The sequence below is a fragment of the Coenobita brevimanus genome, chromosome 112 (assembly GCF_032717465.1).
Source record: "Coenobita brevimanus isolate Jiangsu-jjx chromosome 112, ASM3271746v2, whole genome shotgun sequence".
NCBI lineage: Eukaryota > Metazoa > Arthropoda > Malacostraca > Decapoda > Coenobitidae > Coenobita > Coenobita brevimanus.
The window spans coordinates 470,051-496,614 of record NC_137065.1 but is presented as its reverse complement, the minus strand read 5'-3'; the positions used below and the strand labels follow the sequence as shown (position 1 = coordinate 496,614).

The 26,564-nt window shown below is 41.9% G+C and overlaps 1 protein-coding gene across 1 annotated transcript in view; it reads left to right on the top strand.

The window, feature by feature from the left end:
• LOC145417982 (retinol-binding protein pinta-like) overlaps nt 1-26,114 on the top strand; it is a 45,372-nt gene extending 19,258 nt beyond the window's left edge. Inside the window, exons 4-6 of the mRNA XM_080286523.1 lie at nt 22,306-22,416; nt 25,136-25,241; nt 25,963-26,114. Coding sequence (XP_080142649.1) covers nt 22,306-22,416; nt 25,136-25,241; nt 25,963-26,114 — 369 coding nt within the window. The remainder of the gene's footprint in view (nt 1-22,305; nt 22,417-25,135; nt 25,242-25,962) is intronic.
• Nucleotides 26,115-26,564: the final 450 nt, after the last annotated feature.

The following is a 26,564-nucleotide window of genomic DNA, read 5'->3' as shown; positions in this document are numbered from 1 at the left end:
AGGGACCTTTGGCAGAACAGGGCTTAAGGGTTAACTCCAGACTTGGCAGTGTGAACACCATCTGAAACAGTCTATCATCTGTCAGATGAGGCTTGAAAAAAGGGTTGCTGATGGCCAAATGTAGTCCAACTGGAGGGTTTACCTAACGACTAACAAGACTCATCCCTGTTCTACAGCTAAGGCTCATCGAATTTTATGCCACCACCACTTACTATCAAGTCATAGGTGTGGCCCAGGTGTAAAAACAGAGCACAGTAACCAAGGAAACTCACAGCTACCTCACAGCTAAGGCTTATCGAATTTCATGAAACCATGTCTTGGAATGTCTCAGTACTGTAAGGTGAAAACAAACCAACTACAGAGGGTTATCTCACGGGGTTGCAGTGTGGCGTTACCACTCCCCGGCTATGACCACCTGGGGAGGTTGGTGGTGCTCAACCGCTGGGGTGTTTACGACCCCAGTGTGGTCAGCATGGACGAAATTGTCAAAATATGCTCCATGATCTTTGACATCATGATGGATGAGGACGAACAGAGCAGTGTGGCGGGGATGGTCATGGTTGGGGATTGTGCGGGGCTTACAATTTCCCACGTGGTCGCCTTCACGCCATCCATCGCTAAGAAGTCACTAGTTTTCTGGCAGGTGGGTTGGTTATTGGTAGATCTTTCAAGTGGACTGAAGAGTGTTTGGCTTCTGACAGATCAGTAATGAAAGTTTGGTCACTGGATGAGTTACATCATTGGCCAAGACTTAATTCACCAGATGAGTTAGGCTATCGGGAAAATTAGGTTGGCTGGATGTGAGTTAGGCTGCCAAATGAGTTGGGCTGCCACACAAGCTAGGTTGTTGGAGAAAAGCTGCGTCACAAAATGAAAGCAATGTCATTACGAGTGGGATCACTGGATTAAAGTTAGGTTTCTGCTTGAAATTAAGGTCTGCCAGATGGTTACAGCAACAACAGTCAATGATGAAGGATGTATTTTACACTTTACATATTAAAGTCACTGTGACTGTCTCATTAACCAAATGAGCAATAATAAAACACTGAAAATGAAACTTATGACGTAATGTACTTGAAAAATCTTCTCATCTAAGCAATGGTTCTGGATATTTTTTTGGGGGGTGGAAGTGGGTAGGAAAATAAGTCAGTCATTTATGGACATTGGACTGTATGGGATGGGACAGGTGGGTAGGGAGAATAAACTCATTGAAGATGGCATTGTGGGTTGGACTGAAGTGATATAATGATTAAAATGCACTGCCCTGAAGAAAACTGTGATCATATAGTTTGCCTTGTAACCAAAAATTATATGCACTGCGTGAAATAACGGACTCTCCTTCACCATCGGCTAGGTGATCATTCACTTGTGCGATCGCAAAATTTTTATTTTCAGGTACATACCATTTTTAACTTACGATCATCCATTCGCTTATGCAATGTGATTCAGTCTCGTTATATGATTCCTATGGTGCTAAATTCATTATATGGTCGTTTTCTGAAAATGCATCCCAACTGTAAAATGCCGGTGTATGTCCTAGTGGCCAGGATATTCAAATGTTCCTATCTGATCCACTTTTGTTATTAAAATTTGCGAACAGTTGTTCTGCTTTACATCATGATCCACACAACACAAATCTGAAGGCAAGTATTTTTACCTCCCAACAGCAATGGGTTAAATAAAACTGTTTAAGACAGTGTCCCATCATGGACATTTTTGTGTATGTGACCCCTACAGTTTGAGGATGTCTCATTTTTGTCGTCCTGACATCCTTGTTTTCGACTACTTGACCACACAATTTTATTCAACTTAAAGGATCCTCCTAGCGAAGTGGTTACTGAAGGTTGTATCTAATCCCTATTGCTTAGAAACTCTCACAAAGGCTGAGAAAATTCATGGTGCTGGTGGCCTTGATCTTCCTCCCTTGCTACTCATACACTGATTCTGATCGCTTATGCTATGACTCTACCTGCTCCTTTGTGTGGACCTGATTGCTTTGATTGTAGAGACTAATGGGCAGAGGTTGGAGGTTAATGGGTGGTGGCTTGATGTTTCACTTGCATCATTGTTGTGATGGTAAAGGCTGATGGATGGATGCTTGCTGGATTTTTGTCACTGTCTTATCCTTATCATATATCCACCTACTGCTTGATACTGCATCCTGTGAGGGGGTGGCCACAGCAAAAATAACCTCCGGTCACTTTTCTGTTTCATATATTTTGGGATATCTCCTCTCTCCCTAAGGCATTCCAACCACACTCCCTTACATACTTTTGCTCTTTACCTCTCCATCTTGGTACGCATCTCCCTTTCCTAAAAAACACCATCCCTGCCTTACATACTGTACTCTCTTACCTCACCAACGCCTCCTTGTATTCCACTGACTGTCATATATTGGGGATGTACTTTCATTGCATTATTATTTTCAAGACTACTGTCATCCTAAGACCATCGAAAATCCATTCTGATCTTCCCATCTTCAGTATCATACTTCCTCTGCCGGGGTATGACAAGCAAGGTCGCAAGGTCCTGCTGTTTCGCTGGGGAAACTACGACCCGGCCCAGATCACCATTGATGACATGATGCGTGCAAGTTCCATGGTGTCAGACATACAGATGGAGGAGGAGGAGCAGGCTTCAGTGACCGGGTACGTGATGATCGGAGACAGTGAAGGCATGACTCTTGCCCACATGGTTGCCTACACCCCGGGAGTCATCAAGAAGTCAATGGTTCTCTGGCAGGTATGTATAGGGACTAGGCTGATCTGGGTGTCAGGTCAGGTGAGCTGTGGTATGACTAGAAGGGACACGGTTTGTACAGTACTATGCAGTAGTGCTGGAGGCCCTACAACATGCTCTAAGTCACCACAGACATTATGATGTGAGCCAATGGCACTATGCACACAAGTTCAACAGTAATGGACACTTTAATACAGGAAGAGCAGGAATCAGTGACTGGGTATGTGATGATCAGGGACAGTGCCGTCATGACCCTCGCATACGTTTCGTTTAATTTTGTTTTTAAAGGCTCCAACATGCTTGCATGCGTCGGCCTTGGTCACCTAATGGCGGCTCTCCATGCTGCACGATCCATTGCAGCCTCCCTGTTCAGTCCCTTAACCCTAAGGTCACACTTAATGACCTCGTCCCATGTCTTTCTCGGTCTACCCCTCGTAACTCCACCCCCAATATTAACACTTCTCACCTTCCTCACCCAATTATCATCCCCCATCCTCTCCACATGTCTAAACCCTCTCAATCTACCTCTCGCATACATGGTTGCCTACACATTACCAATCATCATGAAGTTTATGGTCCACTGGGAGGTAGGCACAGTACAACAGTCCCTACGTACTTGCAGGGGTTATATAAGACACTTCCACAAATGGCAAAATATGTGAATACTGGGCACACCCAAGAACGACCTTGCATCAAGTTAACTGTGAATGCCTAAAGCCCCTTAGCAGTGCCCCAAAGCATCAACAAATGTAGAAATCTACTTGTTTAAAGTGTATTTTGAGATGGTTTATCAACCCACGAATAAGTGAAGCCACAATTATCGAAGCCATGAATAAAGGCCAGGATGGGTTTGGCAAGAGTCACGGATACTGCCATCTGTACCACAAAGTTCATACACATCACTGGGGGATCTGTGGCCTGACCCAAGTCACCACAGGTGACTTGATGCATGTAAGTCCATGATATTTAAGCGCACAACTTCAACAGTGAAGAACATACTGATGGAGAAGGAAAAGCATGAATCAGTAACCCTCTATGTAATGACCAAGGACAAAGCCTAAATTACTTGTATTGTCTACACAGCAGCATACCTCAAGAAATTACTGATGTTGTGACAGATTCAGTTGCAGACAATATCATCCCTCCATTTTACAGATGAATACAGTATTTGTGAAACTCTGTCATAATACTTTGAAAAGTCTGGTGGGCTACAAAGACTGCATTACTGGGTTTCTAGTGTCACTGTTCACTTCCTTGTTATTTATCATAAGGATGTGAATCAGTCTTTGTCTATAACTGTGCATGTGAAGGATGAATTGGTCTTAGTCCAGTGGGAAGTCTATGGTGCCCTTGTTCCTGGCCCATATAGTCTCCTTGTCAAGAAATAGTTCAGCATATGGTTCTCCTGCAGATAAATTTGAGGGCAAATGTTTTCATAAGATAAATTTGAGGACAAACATTTTCATAATATCAGACCTTTTCTATTTCTCACTTTCCTCTTTTTTCTTGTTTAGGCTAATATTCCAAAGTTGACCGATGCTTGGAATGTTTCTTGGTCTAATTACTCTAATATTTCACCATTTCTACTTCAGTTTAGCTTTTGGCTAATATTCCAAGATTGAGAGAGGTTTGGTATGTTTCTCTGTCTAATATTACACCACATCTACTTTTCACTTTCTCCTGGCTCATATTCCTAAGCTGAGAGAGGCTTGGTATGTTTCTCTGCCCATAAATGACACTATGACAAAACGTGTCCAGGACGATAGAGACAAGCATCCCCTAAGTGTGAAACAGATGCAGTGGAAGCATTAAAAAAAAAACTTCCAACTTTAAAGGTTAATGTTAAGATGGTTGGGGGGAGGCATGGCTCAATCGGTAGAGAGGTAGCCTGCAGTTCTAACGGACCCAGGTTCAAATCCTCGCCAGTGCAGTGGTAACGTTCTCGCTTGCCATCTGGTAGATGGGAGTTCGCGCCTCGCTCAGGTTGCGAGAAGTTTCACTGACAAAGTGGGTGGTTACTGTCCCCCTTGAGCAAGGGGACGGGTGTGTGCGTGTGTGAAGGTCACAGCCTTGCCCTTAGATCGGACTATATGAGCTCTCAGCTCCCTTCCGGGAGGGTAAAAGCTGACAATCACGACCATCAGGTGATCCTGACCGACCCGGTGAATTACACAAACACACACACACTCTCGCCAGCTCAGTGGTAACGCTCTCGCCTAGCATCTTCTAAGATGGGGGTTCGCGCCTTGCCCGGGATGTGAAAAGTTTCACTGACGAAGCAGGTGGGTATTGTCCCCTTTCAACAAGGGGATGGGTGTGTGCATATGTGAAGGTCATGGCTTTGTCCTTAGATCAGACTATATGACCTCTCGGCTCTCTTCTGGAAGGGTAAAAGCTCATCATCACAACCACCGACCTGGTGAAATTACACACACACACCACAGACATCAAGGATAAGCTCTACTCAGTGGTGAACATATGATTATTATTAATGCACACTTTTGTTTATGAACTGAAAAACACTACTATCAATTGATGGTTCCCATTAAAGAATGTTTCCAGGGTGGCCTTGGTCGTCTGGGAAGTACAGGATACTGAACATTAACAGTGTAGTTCATATTTTATTTTCCCTTAACCATAAAGTACTGTGAGTACCAATAGCCTTTTCTCAATGAAATTAAATACTTTTGTGATGATGAAAGAAAATATTGTATGTATGATGACACTGAGACAGAAAAATGGGACTGTTATAGAGCAATGTGATGATCTAGACCTGTTAGAAAGAAGTGCCCTATGATAATTTGGCCATGTGGAGAGAAAGGAGATTATGAGACTGGCCAAGAAAATGCATGTGGGTGAGGTGGAAAGGAAAAAGGAAAGAAAAAGACTGAGGATAAAATGGAAGGACAGATTGGAGAGGTATATGAATAAGGGAGGTGTGAATTAGGACAAGGGCAGCCTGATGGCAGAGGACAGGATGACAAGATGGTAACATATTTGTGGCCACGCCATGTGGGATTACGGTGTCTGGCTTTAGACTGATGTACGGACGAGTAGAACCATGCTTTACAAGACATTCTTTCGGTAAATGTTTTCTATGTTATAAAGTTTTTACTCTACTTCTTGTCTTGTCGAATTCTGTGTGATGCTTTCAAACTGGTTTGTTTGTGTAGATGGTCCCACGGAACCTGTAAAAAAGTTACCATGTCTATAGTGTGTCTGTATCCAATTGATCTGCCTGCCAATGCATTGTCCATCCAAGATTATAATACACGAGTGGGGTGCTATGCTTACAGTTTATGCTTCTGTTAAGATGACTGTCTTTTGGTGAGCTGATGGTCTTTCTATGTTCAGCTTGCACTTCTTCAGTGGAAGTCCTAAATAAATTCTTCCAACACGTGCAAGGTAGATATCCAACAAACTGAACTCAACTAGTTTTGTGAGAAAACTCCAATATCATGTCTTCAAACACATGATGTTATAATCGCAGCCCCAGGCTCATCTGGATGTGCACTAAGAGGACTGCAGGCTAGTTGCCCTTCTGCAGTCCACAATCCTCCCTCTGAGGAAAGAGAGGGAGCTGAAGGATATTTGTATGAGTGGGCAATGGAGCTGTCTGGACATATCAGTGCCACTACATGAAGGCATCCCTCTCCAGGTAGTTATCCAGTACACAGATCCAGACAACAGACCACCACCAGAACCAGCTCCTAAATCACAATTCTTCAAACCCATGCAAGGTACCATATAATATCAAGTACTGTAAACTACTCACACAAGACCAGGCAAAATCCTCCTTAACCTTCCCCGGCAGCATGTTCCTACCACTGCCGGGCTACAACAAAGATGGACGCAAGGTCATCCTAACAAGAGCTGGTCTGAACGATCCACAAGAAACGAGCATGGATGATGTGGTGAAGGCAGTCATGATGCTGGGGGATGTCTACTGGGAAGAGACTGAGGAGGCTGGTATAACAGGGGTAGTGATTGTGGAGGATGTGGAGAAAGTTACGATGGCCCACCTTGCCTCATTTACACCAGTGTTTGCCAAGAAAATGATGACTATGTTTCAGGTACTGTTGTGAACATTAATATGGGTTCATTTCCTCATATATTAAAAACTAGAGTGTCTATCTCCGTCTGTGTGTTGAAATAATGGTCAGAGCTTCAAGGAATGATGTCACGAGTCTTGGTGCTTCCCACAGGCTGATCATAGTGTAAAGATGAGCTAAGGTATGTGATATTATGGGTACCAACATCCAGTTGGTTGAACAGAATAGTGGGTGAAAGTTAGGGAAGTGATGTCACAAGTTTTGCCATGCCTCGCTGGCTAAGCCGTTAATGGGAGGAGAATATGCAATGATCTAAACAACTGGTTAACAAGCTCTGTATGGATTTCTTCATATGTAAGCATACAGAATGGTTTTTGCTGGGCTTTCACTAACAGTGCCACATACAGGTTTCTGTTGTTTATTGCAACCTTCAGCTAATTCTACGCAGAAGTCACAAACGAAACTGTTTTCTGTAGCTAAGGGAACCGTATACTACACCAAGGTGGTTGACATCATTGCATAAGGCATCAGTGAGGACTGTTGACCTCATAACTGTAATCTTGAAATGATTACTAGTGGCATAAAGCTTCAATCAGGAGTAGCACTTAAAAGTGCTAGCGTGGTCAACAGACACAAAGTGCAAATGCTAACGTATGTGGAAAATCTCTGTCTCTAACTTACCCTCATAAGGGGTAGCCAAAAATGAATCACCTCCATGTCAGCCTGTTCTCTGCCATCTGGCTGCCCCTCTCTAGCTCATAACCTTTTCTATCATATACGTGTACCTCTCTCCCTAATCCCACCATCTCATCCTTCGTCTTCCCCTCTCCCTCCCAGATGATGAAAAAGTTAAGTAAACAAATAAAGGTTCACTTCTATATGATAAATACAAATAACAGGGAGGAAATTACTCTTGCCAACCTTGCCTTCTTTAAATCAGCGTTGGCAAATATAACTCTACATATGGTAAAGTTAGGGATGCAACTCTGTCTTCCTACATGTGCCCCAAGATTGCATAAAACTTGCAAAGAATACCCACTTTTGTCTGACATTATATAAAACTAGCGAAAAATTACCAGTGACCATAAGATGAGTCCATGTTTCAGTCAGTTCAACTTTTCCACACTGCGTTCACCAGACCACAGGAAGACACGGTCCATTTACAGACATATATAGCAATACACTTCTCGATAAGGAGTGAATGTTGAGTTACGAAGTACTGTACAGTGGAGAAATCTTCAGACTTCATCTAACATATTCAGAAAATTTGTTTCATGTAAGACATTTACAACTGTCTGATGTAAATACCAATACCACTTCACTAGGATAAATAAAGAATGTATGAATAATAATTTTCAAAATCTAATGACATGGTCTTCAGATTCTAACCGATGTTTTAAGAATATTGAGTCAGTTTCATGTTTGGCAAAAAATGGAGTGATACTATTGGCTCTAACTGCAGGTATGCTGTCTGCCTATTAGCCAGTGCAGTAGTAAACACAATAAGCCAGTAATCAAATTTTTACAACTGAATGCACCATGTTCTGCAACACCATTAGATGATATGCATCTAAATCTACATATGTATCATTCTATATTAGGTGCACTACAAGAGTGGACCTTACAACTGAGGAAGAGTAACAGCTAGAAGTAACCCTTCCCAGGCTAGTAAAGTATGATGGAGATGAGGTGTCCTTAGAAGACTAATATATGTGAGTCAAAGGGTTGTAACAGCTATGTCTGAGTTAAAGTTGTATATACCAATGGCAGAACTGACAGCGTGCAAACATAATGCAAGCATATAAAAAGGCATACTCCCAGCACCTACTTCAAATGTCTCCCATGGGTATGGTTTGGATCCTAGACTTGAACCACAAGCATCACAAGATTGGTATACATTACTGTACTAAGAGCAGAGTCACACTAATGCTGTCAATAGGCTACTGTAAACCAACATTGTTTCTTTTTCATACCATAGTAACAGATTTGATAGCTCATTCCCTGAGGCCTAACTGTCCGCCTACATGTCACACACCTTAGGGGACATATCCACAGGGGATACATCCATGGGAAGTACATGCTAGGGCTATCTCATTCAGAACTGATCTAAAGGTACTGGGGGTATTTTCTTACATATTAGTTAAAGTTTCCAAACAGGGTAGTGTGGTTGAAAATCTTGTTTGAAGTCTTAAGGTCTGTTCTTGCAATGTAATGGCTGCAAACTTGACTGCAGGTGAAGATATGGGCGTGGGAATAAGTACCATGAATGTGTGGTGGAAATGGATGAGAAGGGTGCAAGTTAAGTGCCTTGTCAAAATGGCAGTTACAACCATGACCACCACACAATAACAGGCTGATATACAGTATTTGGGAAAATGCTAGTTTAGATTTATTACAAGCTCTTGTTCATAAGTTTATAAAGCAATACTGTTACCCGGATGTGGGTCACACTATAAGCATGTTTTGTAATGTGCCTCACTGCTTCCTTGTTTGGGGAAGCATTTTTGAATGACTGACTTTATTAAATTTGTGTCCCTAAGAATCTAAAGTACAATATCTATCTATCTATCTATTGCCAGACACCTTAATCCTGTAAGGGGTGGCCACAAACAAATCGCCTCCATGTCACCCAGTTCCCCGCCACTTCACTGCCTTGCTCCCAGCTCACACCCCCCTCTCTCATAAACCTCTCCACTCCATCCCTCCATCTCGTCCTTTGCCTCCTCCCTCCCTTTCCCCCCCCCACCTCATTCACATACACTCTTCTCATTAGTCTCTCATTCTCCATCCTTTCCACATAGCCAAACCAACTCAATGTATTTCTCCTAACACTGTCTATCACATTCACATCCACACCACAATGCTCTTTCACTTCCTCAACTGTCAGTCTGTCCCTCCATGTAACTTCACATGCTTCTCTCCAATAACTCATTTCCACTGCACTCACTCTTGACTTGTGTCCTTCCAACAACGACCAAGCTTCACTTCCATACGTCAGAGATAGTATCAGAATACTGTCATGCAGCAAATTTTTTTTTTTTTTTTTTTTTTACTTCCATGCACACTTCCCTGTTTTTTATCACTGCTTTCAAAGAACCAGCAACCTTTCTTCCTTGCTGTACCCTTTCAAGCATTTCATCCTTCAAATTTCCATCCATAATCATCACACTACCCAAGTAATTAAATGCACTCACATTTTCCATTTCCTGATCATCCAACCTCACTGAACATTCAGTGACTTCATTTCTCTTAAAGACCATAACTTTACTCCTCCCTACATTCACCTTTAAATTCCATTTCTTACACACTTCCAAACTCATTCACCAAGCCTTGTAGTTCCCATTCGTCTTCATTTAAGAACGCAGTATCTTCTGCAAACAACAGTACAGGGAGTTTCCAAATGTTGCCCTCTCTCATTAAAGCCACTCCAAGATCCACTGCCCTACCTTGTATCTTTCTTATAACCCCATCTATGTACAGACTGAACAATCATGGAGATACATCCCTGTTTCAATCTAACATTCAAATAGAAAAATTCACTCAATTCACTAGCCACATGCACTGCAGTGTTAGCCCTTCATAGATACTCATCACAGCATTCAGCAACATCCCATTTACTCCACATATTCTTAAAATATTCCACATTCCATGTTCATCCACCCAGTCATATGCTTTCTCCAAATCCATGAACATGCAACTTCTAATTTTCCACTAAAGAAGTAAGAATTAATATCTGATCTATGCAACAACTTCCCTTCCTCAAATCCTGTTCTTGAGCAAATAATTCCTCTATTATCTCCCTAACTCTGTCAATAAGTATCCTACTATACACTTTTCCTATTACACTAAGAAGATAAATGCCCCTGTGATTGCCACAAACCTCTTTTTCCCCTTTTCCTTTATACAGGGGAATAATTATAACTGACTTCCAATCCTCTGGGGTTTTACCTTCCTCCCAGGCCAATCTGCACATTTTCCATATCAGTTCTACAACTCTCTCTCTCCTCCATGCTTCAGCATTTCACCACACACGCCATCAATTCCCAGGGCTTTTCCCATTTTGACTCTTCACTGCTTCCACTACTTCCATTCTACTGATTTCTTCCTCTCTTCTCACATCCCTCCTTCTCACAGCCATTCCCCAGCCACTTATCCTTGTATCACTTTCTTTCTCTACGTTTCACAGTTCCTTAAAGTGTTCTCTCCATCTGCTCACTTTTTCTCTCTTCTCTAATAGCAATTTACTACCATTAATCTTTCATATCCCGACTAAATTCATTATTACTCTGTCTTACTCTCTTTACCTCATTCCAGAACATTTTCTTATATTCCCTCCACTTTACACTCAAATTCCTTCCAAATTCCTCATCAACTCTCTTCTCACTCTCTTACTAATCTTTTCATCTCTCTCTTCTTCTCCACATATAACTCTCTCTTCCATCTCTCAACTTCCTCCATGCCCATGCTTCTCATCCACTCACTATGTGCTTTCTTCCTTTATACCACAGCTTGTCTCACCTCTTCCTTCCACTGTGTTGTTCCTTCCACCCCCTTTCCTCTTCTCTTCACCCCACACACCAACTTACATGCTGAACAGATTTCTTCTGTGAATATCTTGCACACATCTTCCATGTCCCTTATGTGCTCCAAATCATATTTACTTAATCGCTCCTCCACTTCTATATTATATTCTGCCTTTTTTCCATCCTCTTCCAACCTTCTTTACCTTCCTTGTATGGATTAGTATTTCCTGTCCTTCCCTCCTTTTATTCCCTCATAGCATTTGAACCTTGACTTTCACCACCATCACATGGTGATCAGAAAGTCCACTCCCCCAACCTCCGGATGCTCTTGCATCCATTACACACCTCATTCTGTCATCCACACACACGTAATCAATCCCTGCCTTCCGTTAGCTCAGTTCACTACCCACCCTTCTCATCACTTGCCACGTATACCTGTGGATCATTTTGTGTCTAAAGAGGGTATTGGCTATGACTAACCCCCTCCCCACACAAATGTCCACTAAAGCATTGCCATTCTTATCCACTTTTGCACGCACACCCCACTCACCAGCTACTCCATCCACCTTTACATTCCTTACTTTTCCATTCACATCTCCAATCAAAAATGCTATCTCATTCCTTTCAAACTTTTCCATGCACACTTCCACATTTGCTCAGAACTCTTCTTTCACCCTACTTGCATGATCTTGCGTTGGTTCATAAAGATGCACAATCGCCCACATTTGTGGTCCTACTTTCAATCTTACCCACACAAATCTTTGAGCCAACTGACTCATACTCTTATATTCTCCTATCTGATGCATACAATACATACTCCTTCTTTTGCCCTCTCATTCTCATCTACTCCTGCAAATATACCCCATCTAAATTCCCTCTCTCTCACACTCTAACCTCTCTCTCACACTCTCACCTCTCAATTTTGTCTGTTATTCCACATATGCCCACTTTTGCACCTTCAAGCGCCTGGACAATCTCTCTCTCACCTCATCATTCGCATCTCTTACACTCCATGAAACAATCAATATCATGTCCTTCGTTTGGTCCTCAGTCATCACCTGTTGGTTAGTCCTGATCCGAGGCTTCTAGTTTGTATTGTATTTTTTGTTAGTTGTTTTCAGGGGAGGGGCAGTAACACTCCACCAACCCACCTGTTGTCATGTAGGGGATGCATGTTGGTTGGTTATAGGGTTACCACCCAGCATTGTAAATTTGGGGAGCTCTAGCGAAAAACTTTTCTCGGTAGTGTTATGTTTTTATTTCATCATCTTATGCAGAATTTCATAGGCTTTCATTTGAGATCAGAGCAGTTCTCCTGTGCCTCATAGTTTTCGAGAAAAATGAAAAAAACTACAGTGTACCCAATCCATGTCGTGACCGTAGGGTGGTTTCCCCACCTCCTCCTAAGTTGCTACACGTATTTCACCAATTCCTTGTACACTAGGTATGCACACTATATTCACATGATTCACTGTCACTGTTTTTATATAGTAGTTGAATATTCACTTGGTGCAGGGTAGAGGCTGGGTAGCTGATTAGAAACAGTAACACAATTTTCGTTGGGCCAATGGCCGATAACAGCCAGGAATGCTTCACAAACACCTAATTTCCTATTGCAAACCCAAAAACTATCATAAGCACTATTTGTATAGTGAAATATGTCGCGAGGCCGGGACGGGGGTAATAGAGGAGATTTAAAGGGGCAAGACCATGCACTACCTTCCTCACTCACAGCTCATTTGGTACTGAAAAACATATCTGCGCTGTCAAGGGTATCAAGAGCCACTGTTGCCAACTAGTTACTTTTGACAAGAACCGGGCAAGCTATGATGCCTCCAAAAATGATGCAAATCGACTAAAAACTTTTTTTGGAGAATATTTTATGGTTTTATGAAGCCAAAGGCATCACTGCATATTTACGAGGAAAGACCCTAATGACGCCTAACGTGTCACCATGTACGAAAGAGTTAATAGGCATTATATAATTAACCGATAAGGATTACATAAGGGCAGCATGGCTGTATCTGGCAAGAAAAATACAGTAAATTGTTACGTGGCAACATTTATTTGCCCCGTCATGTTTAAATGTGTAGAATGTTTGAACATTGGGAGATTTTCTGTGTGAGGAGGACTTTGATGTCTAAAAACAGCCGACACACCTCAGAAAATTGCCATAATTAGGAGGGGTACCGTACATACTGACAGGGTTTTGCTCCCCCCGCCCCTCTTAGTGTTTAGGATTATACTGCATATTCCAATGTGTGTTCTGATGTTTAAGGAGTGCTGAAAGACCAAAGAATACTGCCCAAATCAGGAGGGGTACTGTGCATATTGGTTGTTTTTGTTGTTATTTATGCATTTTTTTCTTAGTTTAGGATTATACTGCAATGTGTTTTAATGTCCCAAAACAGCTGAAGGACTGCAGAACACTGACAAAATTAGGAATGGTACTGTACATACAGTATAGGTTGGGCATGGGAACAGTAGAGGATACTGCTCCATATCCAGACACTGTCTGCATCTTGTCATGCCTTTGGCCCTATTATGTTGGATAATCGAGGGATAACTGTACTGCACTGAGTAAAATTGCCTGTGGTAACAAGAATATAATTGCTACGATATCTCATCTTCTGGAAGCGTTAACACTTGAAAGATGCGAGGCCTCAGTTAACCTGAAGTAGTTAAAGTTTTGCACATCAGAGATGCCAATGATAATGAAATGCAACTTTATGCTAAGTCCTCTGGCAGTAACAAGAATACTGCAACATGAAAAATGTCACTGAACTAAAGGGGTTAAGGTGCAATATGCAAAACAAACAGTTAAGGATGAGTTGATATGAATTCTCCTTAGTTCCAGTGTATGCACATGGCAAATTTGCACTAACCTGACAAAATCCCTAATCTCTTTCTGTTCAGTTGATAGCTAACTGCGTGAGACTGGAAGATTGATCTGATCATTAACCAAGGATACTCCCTCCTACCATATAACTTGGGTTCATACACTCATAACTTGGTATTGAAGTGAGTGACTGTTCCATCGAATGAAAACAAATCATTGAACTATGGTAAACAAAGACACTCAATTCCTGTCTCGTAACTTAGGCTCATCAAATTTTGTGTATGTAGTGGAAGCTGTCATGTGAAGAATGTTCTTTATAGTGGAGAGTCACAATTATGATAATAAGTGTTTATGTCCTGCTGCATGTGGTGGTGGTGGTGTAGTCTGTAGAAATTGTTGCATGTAGAAACACAAAATTTGGCAGGTTTAGTGCATGGGTGCATAAAAAAATGAAGTTCAAGCAGAATGGACTGGGACCTGGACTGCATATTCTATTCAACTGTTGCATGTAGTCTGGGGGATTGTTTGGGTGCTTTCTTAGTCAGTCACACAAAGCTTAGACACTTCCAGCACATCAACCTCTAAATCCAGGAATAAGTAAACAATTAACATACAATCAGCAATGGAGAAAGTATCAGCGTAAGCAACAGCATGATGTCGTCTGTCTTTGTCTAGTGGCACTCAGCTTGCTAGTCGAAGAATTACAGTATTTATCATGCAAGAAGAGGAGAAACGAGACTGCAGGCCCTCACGTCATTACCGTCTGCAGCTACCTTCAGTCTTACATGCACATCAAACCACTTCGAGCAAAGGTAGTTTAGGTCAAACCAATCTGCGGTTTCCCAAGGATCTTAAATAATTTACTGCTTGTCTAAACTGCCTCACCATGGTTATTTATTACTTACCACCCAGCTACATCCTGCCATCCAACCACAAAGGTAGTGACAACAGCCACCCCAGCAGTCATCTCAAATTTCCAGGGGAATATCCCTGGGTCCTCCTAGGTTCTAAGGCAACCCAATAAAAAGCCCCTTTTCTAAGACCCTAGCTATGGTCCTGTACCACAACCCATCTTGCAACCCCAGACTCCTACTTCCACTGAATGGGTTGTCTCGGCAAGGGGCTCGAGTTATCCTAGTCAGGCCTGCCATCCGTGACCCCAACTCCTCGGACATGAATGATGCTGCCAAGGCAATGCTGTTGATGAGTGACCTGCTACTAGAGGAGGATGAGGGAGTGGCTATAACAGGGGTGGAGGTGCTGATGGATTCTGGCGCCATGACACTTCAACATGCTGCTCAACTCAACCCCACGCTCATCAAAAAGGCTGCCATCATCATGCAGGTTCGCACAAGATAGATGGTGCTCCAAGTAAATTTGCTATGAAGGTTTTGACAAGGTAAAAGGCGATCTCCTGTGTTCACTACGCAGGTCTGGATGGGATAAAAGATGCTACTGGCAGGTTCATTATCCACATTCAGAGTAGGATAGGATAAAAGAAAATCTCACCACATTCATTATGCAGGTATGGACAGGATAAAAGATGCTACTAATGCATTTATTATCCAGGTTCAGAGAAGATAAGGGAAGCTCTATGTTCATTATCTAGGTTCTGATAGGGTAAAAAACACTTCTAACAGTCCATTTTATAAGTTCAAATAGGACGAAAGACTCTACTGTACTTGTGTATTTGGTAAAGTGGTTTGGATATGATAACACACTCTGATTGCCAAGCATATTACAACAGGATAAAAGATGTTCCTAATGATATCTGCTATGCACGTTCCAACAGAATATGAGCTGTTTCTTCTAATATGTTCATCATGAGGGTTTAGATAAGATGGCAGATGCCCCTAATATGATCTGCTATGAATGTCAAATACGATAAAACACCCCTGACAGTCTGTTATGCAGGCTCTGCTAGGATTCAAGATGGTTCTCCTAATACAGTAAGTTCAATGAGAGGGTTCAGATAAGACAAGATGCTCCTAATACAATCAATATGGAAGTCTGAACATGATAAAACACTCCTAATAGTCTGTTAAGTAGGTCTGGATGATATACAAGACGCTGCGTTTGTCATGAGGGATCGGATAATATAACACAACACTACTAATACAATCGCTACGGAGGTTTGAAGAGAATAAAATATTCCTAACAAGCTTGTTATGCAGGCTGAAATATATACATCAAGAAGTATGACAGGACTGATCTAGTCTTGACCAATTGAACTATCTTTGAATCAATCCTGACCAGTCTGAACTGATCTACAAAGCTTGTGAAGATTTGCTGTAACACTGGTGAAAGGTTTGTTGAATCAGATCCATGCCATGCATATTAAAATCATTCCTCTCATTATAATGTTGCGTACTCGGGGTAACTCCCGGATTTGGGCCACATTCGCTGCCCGTCTCGTTTACAAGTAGTTCAATTCGTGTACTAATAAAAAATACACTAAAATAAAAAATAAAATAGGTCCTCGCGTACAAGGGGGATCGCGTACTTGGACCTTGCGTATTGTGGGGATGTACTGTACTTGTTTTGAAGATATTTGGCAAGACTTTCAATGAAGTGATCCCATAGCATAGTTTAGCAACTGTGGGTTAAAGAGTGCATACTGTGTGTGTGTGTGTGTGTGTGTGTGTGTGTGTGTGTGTGTGTGTGTGTGTGTGTGTGTGTGTGTGTATATATATATATATATATATATATATATATATATATATATATATATATATATATATTCATCTTCAGTATTCAGGATGAGAGATGATAATTGGGTGAGGAAGGTAAGAAGTGTTAATATTGGGGGTGGGGTTATGAGGGGTAGACTAAGAAAGACATGGGACAAGGTCATTAAGCGTGACCTCAGGGTTAAGGGACTGAACATGGAGGCTGCAATGGATTGTGCAGCGTGGAGAGTCACCATTAGGTGACCAAGGCCGACGCATGCAAGCATGTTGGAGCCTTTAAAAATTAAACGAAACAAAACGAAACGATTATATATATTAATGTTTTGGTGCCTGGTGGTTTAGTGGGTAATAACGGTGCTCCAATCGGATTGAGCTGGTGAAGGTTTATATCCAAGGGATGGTTTGGGGTTTATTGCTCATGTAATGCCACTCAGGGATGAATGAGGCCGGTCACTCTCATCTTAAAAGCCAGGACCAACTTGCCTAGCCCCGGGCTCCTACGCTCCTCATGGGGCAACATAGGATTAGATGATGGGTGGATGGATGGATGTACAGTATATATTTTAATGTCCTCATCCTTCTCATCTAATCCTGTGTTGCCCAGTGAGAAGCGCAGGAGTCTAGGCAAGCTGGTCCTGACATTTAAGATGAGTGACAGCCTCACTCATCCATGAGTGGCATCACGTGAGCAATAAATTCCAACCACCCTTGGGATATAAACCTGCACCGGCTCAATCCGGTTGGATTACCTTAAAATGCCCACTAATCCACCAGGTTTCAGACAGTATTATGGTTATATGGTTACCATCCAGCGTAGTACATTAAAAGTCCCGTAATCCAAATCACAGGGGACCGAGGGTCTTTCGGACTATTGGAAGGGCCGTTTGAAAACATTATAAATATGTACATGATCATTTCATAAACACTTAAAATGATATGGGTTATTGTTTTAGACACCAGAAATGCACAGAAGTGTAGATAAATAGTTGCAAGCAGGTACACCCAAGTCCAAGGGCAAGTCCAAGCCAGGCAAAACCTTAGATAAACGCCAGAAAAATTGGAAAAATCCCCAAAAATTCAAAGAAAGCCCAGAAAATTTTGAAAATATTCACCCTGACGAATTCGGAGTATTGGGATTTTCGGATTACTGGTGGCCGGATTTGAGGACTATTATGGCAAATAGTTTCCTGGTGTACAAGAAATCACTTGGTTTGTCACTCAGTGCAGTCACCCGAAGACAGAAGGAAGAAGAAAGAATGAAGGAAAGAATGGAATAAGAGGGAGGAAAAAAGGAAGGAAGAGAGGAATGGGCAGTCACCTGAGAGCAGCACTACATCGAATAAGAGGATTGTGCGCTCCCCATATATATATTAATTTTTAAGGTTTTGCACATGCCCTATAAGCCCTATTCCCCTTTCTGGTGGCTCTTCATGCAACACAAGCTCTGGCAGCATCTCTGTTCAATCCCTTAACCCAAAGCCCATTCTGTACAAAGGACCTCATTTCAGGTCTTCTTAGGTTTACTTCTTGGTTTACTCTCCATGCTCACACTCTTAGATCTTTTCACCTAATTTTCATCCTTCATCTTCTCCACTTAACCACCTCAACCTCCCCCTACACATCACATCACAAACTGCCTCCAGTTCCCAGTCAATTAGTCAGCTGTGTATTTGCACTTCTGCCATTTATAGTTGGCATTCAGGAAAGCACCACCACAATATATTTGAGAGAACTCAGGTGGGTAAAGGTCTGATGATATACCATACACAGAAAAAAATAGTACCATCATACAGGGTTGGTCTGATTACTTTAATAATATTTCGTGCAACCCCTGCTATAATACATGGCTTCTCATTCATCACCCATGGTGCCATATTGTTTCATACATAATCCACACATTACCTTTCTTTTTTTGTGCCATAATGTACCGTTGAAATTTGAGAACTCCTAAGTGCCTAGAAGTCTAATAAATTTTCAAAATTCAAGTGCAATTAGGCAATGCAGCCCAAATTTGCTTCTGAAATTACAGTGGGCTTGAATCTTGGGTTATTCCTGAATATGCATATATGTTATATGATTTTTACTGCATTTCTGGATCTGCATGCAGGCTAATATGGTGAGCTTCATATGATCGTGTCTTGTGTGTCTTTGACTGACTTGAAGAAGTAAACTGGTCCATCTTCTTGGTAATCTGGGGGTCCTTCTCAGTAGCATTAAGATCCTATTTCTCTGTTGCCTGGATCAGCATTTACTGCTGAGTTAATTCTAGTGTTGGTAATGAGTGAGGCAGACAGCAATTAGTGCAAGACATCCTGTCAGTGTCAACAAGACTGGAATACTGCTGGGTTAAGGAAGAGGCAATAAACAGCCTTGCAAGATCTTCCCAAACTAGTAAAGTAATATTCAAGCATGTTGGAGGGGTTGTACTCTTAATTCACTAGTTCAGGGCTCCAGATGTGTAGAGGAATAATAGGATAACTTGGTGACATGATAAGAGGAGCTGAATATGTAAACACAAAGTTGATACATGTACAGGATGTCGCTACCACTGCCCCGAGTAAAGGAGAACCAGCGCCAGGTAATTTTGGTGAGACCTGGCCTACGTGACCCCGCCACCACAGGCATGGATGACCTGGCAAGAATAATGTTACTTACATTGGACATACTGCTTCTGGAAAAGGAGCTGCTTGGTATCACAGGACTTGAACTTGTGCTTGATGCCGAGACTCTCACCTTTGCTCACGCTGCACAGATGACCCCACCCGCCATCAAGAAGGCCGCTACTATAGTCCAGGTTTCTGTTTGTTTCCCCCTTGTCCCTTTTGACTCTGCAGTACATTTGGGGACCTCGATGTAAATCTGACTGTAGCATATTGTACTTTATGGGACAATTGCAGACTCAGCTAAAGTTGTTTTCACTCATGGCCCTCCTGCAGTCAACAAGTATTATTAATATAAGCACTTTTCTTCCTGTTTCTCGCTGGATTTTGGCATCAGTCTTAGAACTGTACCCTCCTCAGTTTGATTCAGCACAAAGACATCTATTACACTGTTTTCTTTTCTCTCTCCAGATGATTTTCTCCAAACTGGAAGGGATCAATACAACTGTCTAACCCCTTCAGTATATATATATATATATATAAACTTTACTCTCCTCATGAACTTTGCATCATCTGCAAACAGACTTGCATAACTGTTCATTCCATCCACCATACTGTTTATGTAAATCAGGAACATTATGGGCACTAGCATCAAGCCCTGCAGGACTCTACTTGTTACTTCCCTCTATCCTGAGACCCTGTCCTTTATTACTGTTCTCATCTGTCTGTCTCTCATGAAGTCTCTCATCCACTCCAAGAGGTTCCTCATCCACTCCAGGAGGTTCCCCTTCAGTCCTCTTATGTGCTCCAATTTCCAGATTAGTTGCTTATGGAGTACCTCGTCAAAGGCTTTCTCAAGATCTAAATACAGTACACACAATCCACCCAGCTATCTCTCTCCTGTATCATGTCAATCGCCCTTGAGTAGAAGTTCAACAAATTAGAGACACACGACCTCCCAGTTCTAAAGCCAAACTGATTTCCTGCCAACATGTCCATCTCCTCCAGATATTTTATCCATCTGTCTCACGATTCTCAAGCACAATTTTGCGACCATGACAGCCTCTACAAAGGAGACAACTGTACTTTCTCTGTGATTCAACACCACTCTTTGTCAATCTATTTAGCATCAACTTTGTCACTGGATTTAGGTGGCTGTTTGAGTGATGGCATTTGAGGAAAATTTTTACTTTGCAGGGGACTTGTGGGAAACATGTTGACGACTGATATTTTGATAATGTACATGTTGTATATTATGTCTCGATGAAGCCGTGGTTGCTCACTTATCACACGTGCTTCCTGGTGTGTTGTGTTGTGAGTCTGGGTGCTTGTGATTGCAGACACTTAAAGCAAAAGCTCATAGCAGAGTATACTGTTTCACATGTTCATAAACACAGTATTATAACAATGACTTTCACATGCAATTCTCTGACTACAGACACATCTCCCTGAACTGCACATGCCCACTGGTTCTACAGTGGAAACAGGTTGCTAAAGACACTGACATGGGTATCCCTTGATTAGGAGGAAGAGGAGGAGCAGGAGGGAGAGGGTGATGGCAGCAAAAATTTCATAATTTTGCCAAGAACTTTTGTGGAAGAGATAAAAGCTTCAGTAGTCGGACTGTTGAGTCAAGAGATACTATCCTGCGTATTTGCTGTATGCTGCACATCATATGGCAGGAACAAGGATGGGGCTGGGAGGTGCCATCATGCACAAGTAACATGCTGTCCAAACCTATCATACAATACCAGCCCAGCTATCTATAATGTGGCATTATCATTATCCTAGAAAACAGGCTGGCTATCCACACTAAGGCAGGAATTGGCAATGGTTTAAATGCAAGCACACTTGACCCGTAACAGAAAAGTTCGTGTCTGATTCTTGGTATGGACATGAGACTTTGGATAAGGTCTTAATTACCTATGCCAGGTTTGCATCTTCAACTAAAACAAAGACCTGGATTGTACAAGTGACGATTGCGTGTCATAGCCGGAGGAATATTTCAGAGTTTTCCTTGTCAGTCATACTCCACACTGATCATTAAAAGATAACTGCTGTCCATTACATCACTGGGCTAAGATGCATAAAATGACATAAATTTTTTATCAAGAAAACAAGACATGTTTTTACAGGAAAAATGGGAGACAAGATCCTATACTCTTCATTTCTGACCTTCCTGCAAAAATTCTTACAGTTGTAAGTTGACTGTACACCTGTATACATCCACTATCATACAAAGCTAACCCACTTGTCCAAACTAAAATAAATGTGATGAAATACTAAAAGAATGTTAAAATAACAAATACAGCGTAAAGAAACAAACCATAACATATAGCTGATAAAAATATTATTAGCTGAAAGAATAATAACTATCTTACATCTAAGTAACTGAATGCATCAAGGTATTTTAATCAGCCTTGCACCACACACTGTGGTTCAATTAATGGAAATTCAAGCTGCTGAAGAGTTAAAATCTAACAAAATAAGCACTAAAAAAAAATAAAATAAAATAAAATAAAAAATAAGAGGCCATTGGTTTAGTGTATGCTGAGTTGTTTACTTGGTTATTTATAAACCTGTCTGATACATATTGAAATAGACTGATATACTGAAATACTGATATACTGAAATATTGTGATACACCATTCATAATCAACCCATAACCCTTCCTCTTCCTCCTTTTCTTCCTGTCCTTCCTCCTTCTCTTCCTTGTCTCTTTACCTCCTCCTCTCCCTATTTCCATTATCTCTCCTCTACCTCAACAACACCTCTGTTCATTCTCCACCCTACTGCACCCCAATCTAACCTCACCTAGTCTACTCTAACCAAATGTAATTCAATCTATCCCATCTCACACAGGAGGGGTACCCAATGCGGCCTAAGGGCCTTAACTACATTAACACTCCTGCTGCCTTCGATACAGTCTTCAACATCTTCAAGTCATTCATGAAGGAGAAGATGAAAAAGAGGGTGAGTTATCAGGGAAGGGTTAAGAAGAAGTGTAAAATGACACAGGGTAGGGTAGGGATAAAATGGACAGATCTGTGAATGGTTGGTTTAAGGTATGTATCATTTCATATATATATATATATATATTGTTTATTTAGGCTCCACCATGCTTGCATAAATTGGCCTTGACCATTTACTGACAATGCTCCACGCTGCCTGATCTCTGGCAGCCTCCCTATTCAGTCCCTTTTCCTTGAGGTTACACTCTATGACCTAGTCCCAGGTCTTTTTCGGTCTGCCTCTCACAAACCTCCCCCCAACATTCGCAGTTCTCACCTCTGCACCCAATTTGTTATTCTCTATCCTCTCCACATGTCTCAATCTCTCCCTCCTCATCACAACACCAATAGACTCCAATCCCATCCTTCCTCTCAACCCTTCAATCATAAACAGTATGTACAGTATGGTGTGTAATTGTTATGACAGGTGAGGGCACTTATCATCCACCCATTCACAGTACTGATGCCACCAGCTGACAATACAAAATAACAAGCCAAGTGGTTTCCTGCAACCTAGAAGACCATTTACTACTACCTTGGGTGGAAACCATGTAACCAGTAAATGGAAGTCTGCTGGTCTAGTGGGTTAGGGTGCTACAACCAGATGTGGGCCATAAGGGATTTATATCTGTAAGATGGTTGGGATTTACCACTTACATAATAATACTCAAGGATTGGCAACTGGTCAGTTTTGCTTTAAGTGTACAGAATGAATAGGTTTGACCTAAGCCTCTATCTTTCTGTTGTACTGAATGTTTTTTTCTTGGAAGGAACGGTTTGGAGGTTCCTGGCCTTTGGTACCTTCTTCCTTGGAAAAAAATAAAAATAAATAAAAAAAATAGACAGATGGATGGATGGATAAATGAAAGGCTGATGGATGGATGGATGATGGATGGATGGACAAATGAATGGATGGATAAATGAATGGATGATAGATGGAGGGATGGATTAATGCATGGATGATGGACAGATGGGTTGCAGTGCCTGCTGTATACACGCCAGGCATGGATGAACAGCTCAACTATATATGTTTATAGCTTGTTTTATGGGTTCTGTGGGCTTAGGCTAGTATAGTAAGGATGAGGATACTGCAAAGTAAGGAATGAAATGGCAGGGACGGGATGGACAAGTCTGAGGTATGTTGGCTTGGGGTAGGGCAGGGTAATCTGGTAAAGTAGGGAAGAGTGAGGCTGAATGAAGCTGGGTGTTCAATAATTAATGTCATTTATGAACAAGAGAGTAAATTTTGTGTATATAATAAATAGAGCCTGTGGAGTCACATGGACAGACAGACTGACAAATGCGGTTATGAAAGAGCGTTGTGGTGTGGATGTGGATGTGATAGGAAGCGTTAGGAGAAACACACTGGGGTGGTTTGGTCAAATGGAGAGGATGGAGAATGAGAGACTGATGAGGAGAGTGTATGTGAGTGAGGTGGAGAGGGAGAGAGGGAGGGGATGGCTAAGGATGAGATGGAGGGATGGAGTGGAGAGGTATATGAGAAAGGGGTGTGTGAATTGGGAGCAGGGCAGTGAAATGGCGGGGTACAGGGTGATGTGGAGGCGATTTGTTTGTGGCCACCCCGTATGGGTTTAAGGCATCTGGCAATAGATAGATAGACAGATAATAAATAGATGCACACACTGGTGGAAGCTCTGATAAATAGATTTATGTTTACTGATAGGAGAGAAACATAGGCAGACGGATAAAGGTTGATACATACGGATAAATAAAGAGACAGATAACGAACAGATAAACAGATAGAAAAGCGAAAAAAATACTATCAATCTATCTATTGCCAGACGTCTTAGTCCCATAAGGAGTGGCCACAAACAAATCACCTCCAATACAAAATACAGAAATACACAGAATTACAGAACTACACAGAACCAGACAAACAACAATGAAATGGCTGGCTGGATGGATGGGCAGATTTTTTCCCCGCAAACGGAAACAGTTAATGGCAAAGTTGTCCCAACAGAAGAAAAATGAACAAGAACTACTATCCATTCATTTCTAGATATCTGGAAACAATGTATATAATACTAGAAATCACAGACTGATTGAGAGACAGAGAGTTCCAGTGTTTACCTGTTATGCACTATCAAGGTCAAACGTTAACAGATGCTTCCTGAACAGCTTTGGTGATGGATGCTGCCACATAAGTGTTACTTGAAATATTATTGTGATAGCAATATGAAATACACGACAATGAAATATGAGAGGGAAGGTTGCTCTCTGATTTTTGGAGAGGAATGAGAAGTATGGAAGGCCAGATATGATGCTGGCTCGGGTTTGTCAGTGAACTTTTGCTCAAGATGGTGAATGAGTGACTGAGTAGCCTGATAGTCAACTCTTATATTTAAAGCATTAGATTCTGTACATCTAACTCTCCATCCATTTCTGCACCAGCTAGAGCACAAGAGCCTGGGGCTAGGTCATTCAGTCATGACACTTAGGGTGAGGGTGACCAGCTTCAATTGCCCCGGAGTGGCATTGTGTGTGCAATAAACCTCAACTATTCCTTGAATGGAAACCTTCATAGCTTTCATTTAGCAGGGGCACCGTAACTCACTAGACCACCCAGGGTCATTTGGTTACCACAAACCATAGTAAATGGTTTCTTGGATTACCACAAAAAGAAGCCATCTAACAGCTTCAATTCTGTCTTCCTTCCACAGATTCACATCCATGGCAGTGACATGGAGAGCCTGTACAAGCAGGTGCCTAAGGAGATATTGCCAGTGGAGTACGGAGGCACCAATGGCACCATTGAGGAGATAAAGAGTGAGTGCCAATTAGCATTACAGGTTCACAAACTTATGACCAATTCCCTTGTATCTCACATTTTTGTCTGCATGAGGGACAAAAACCATGGAGAGCCTCACCACTCTCCTTCCCCTGTGATTCCTTTAAAAACACTTTTCCTTGTCTGGGGAGGGAGGGCATTGGGTGGGCGTGGAATGAATACTATCTCACTCATAGGGATGCTTGCTTCATTCATTCATTGCCAGACACCATGTATCCCAAATGGGGTGGCCAAGGGCTTAGAGTTAATTGTTTTACAGGGAGGGGCACTAATCCTCCACCAACCCCACTTGACACGTAGGGATGCCAACAGCATCTGGTGTTCCCAGGTGGTCACCCATCTAAGTATTAACCAGACCCAACGTTGCTTACTTGTGGGAATTCTTACTCTATGGCACTGTAACTTGTTCTGACCCATTCCTCCTCTCTCAACTCCCCCTTCCTTCTCCTCCCCCTCTTTCCAAGTCTTCCCTCCTACTCCTTTTCCCAAGTCTTCCCTCCTCCTCCAACCCTTTTTCCCTCTTCTTCCTCTAGCTCTCTTTCCTCATCACCCTCTTCCTCCAACTCACTTTTTTCTTCCTGACCCTCACCTCTTTTATTCCCGACCCCTCCCCTCACCCCCTTTTGCCCCTCTTCTTACTCACTCCTTCTCAGTGGCATTCCTATCCACTCTTACTAATATTCTCTCACCCCTACACAGACTACTGGCTGAAGCGTCTTGACGCAAGGCGGGATTGGCTACTGGAAGACGAGAAGTACTGTGTTGATGAGTCCAAGCGTCCAGGAAAGGCAAAAACATCTGCTGAGCTCTTTGGTATTGAGGGCTCATTCAGGAAACTCAATGTGGACTAAGAGAGGATTGGACTATTATACTCATTTCACTATAACGTGGCTTAAAACTGCCACCTTTCCATCTTGAATGGTAAACTATAAAAGGAGATTAACACAAGAATACACTCAAACCTTGATTTAAGGGACTAAATGGAGAATCAACTTGTCCCTTACTTGAAAATGTCCATTGTTTTACCTCATATAAAGACAATCTTATTATGAAATGCAATGATTGTTTCACTTATTTATATGATTCTGAATATTATTTTATGGGTACTGTATAAAGAAACATATTAATGTGTATAACCTAGACATTACATATCATTTTTGAATAGTCTTGTCCATTTGTCAGGCAGAATATGGAGTCTCTTAAATCCGAAATCCCTTAAATGGAGGTCCCTTAAATCGAGGTTTGAGTATATGATACTGGCCACAAAAAAGGTGTTATGGTCAGGTTGAGGAGCTACAGCA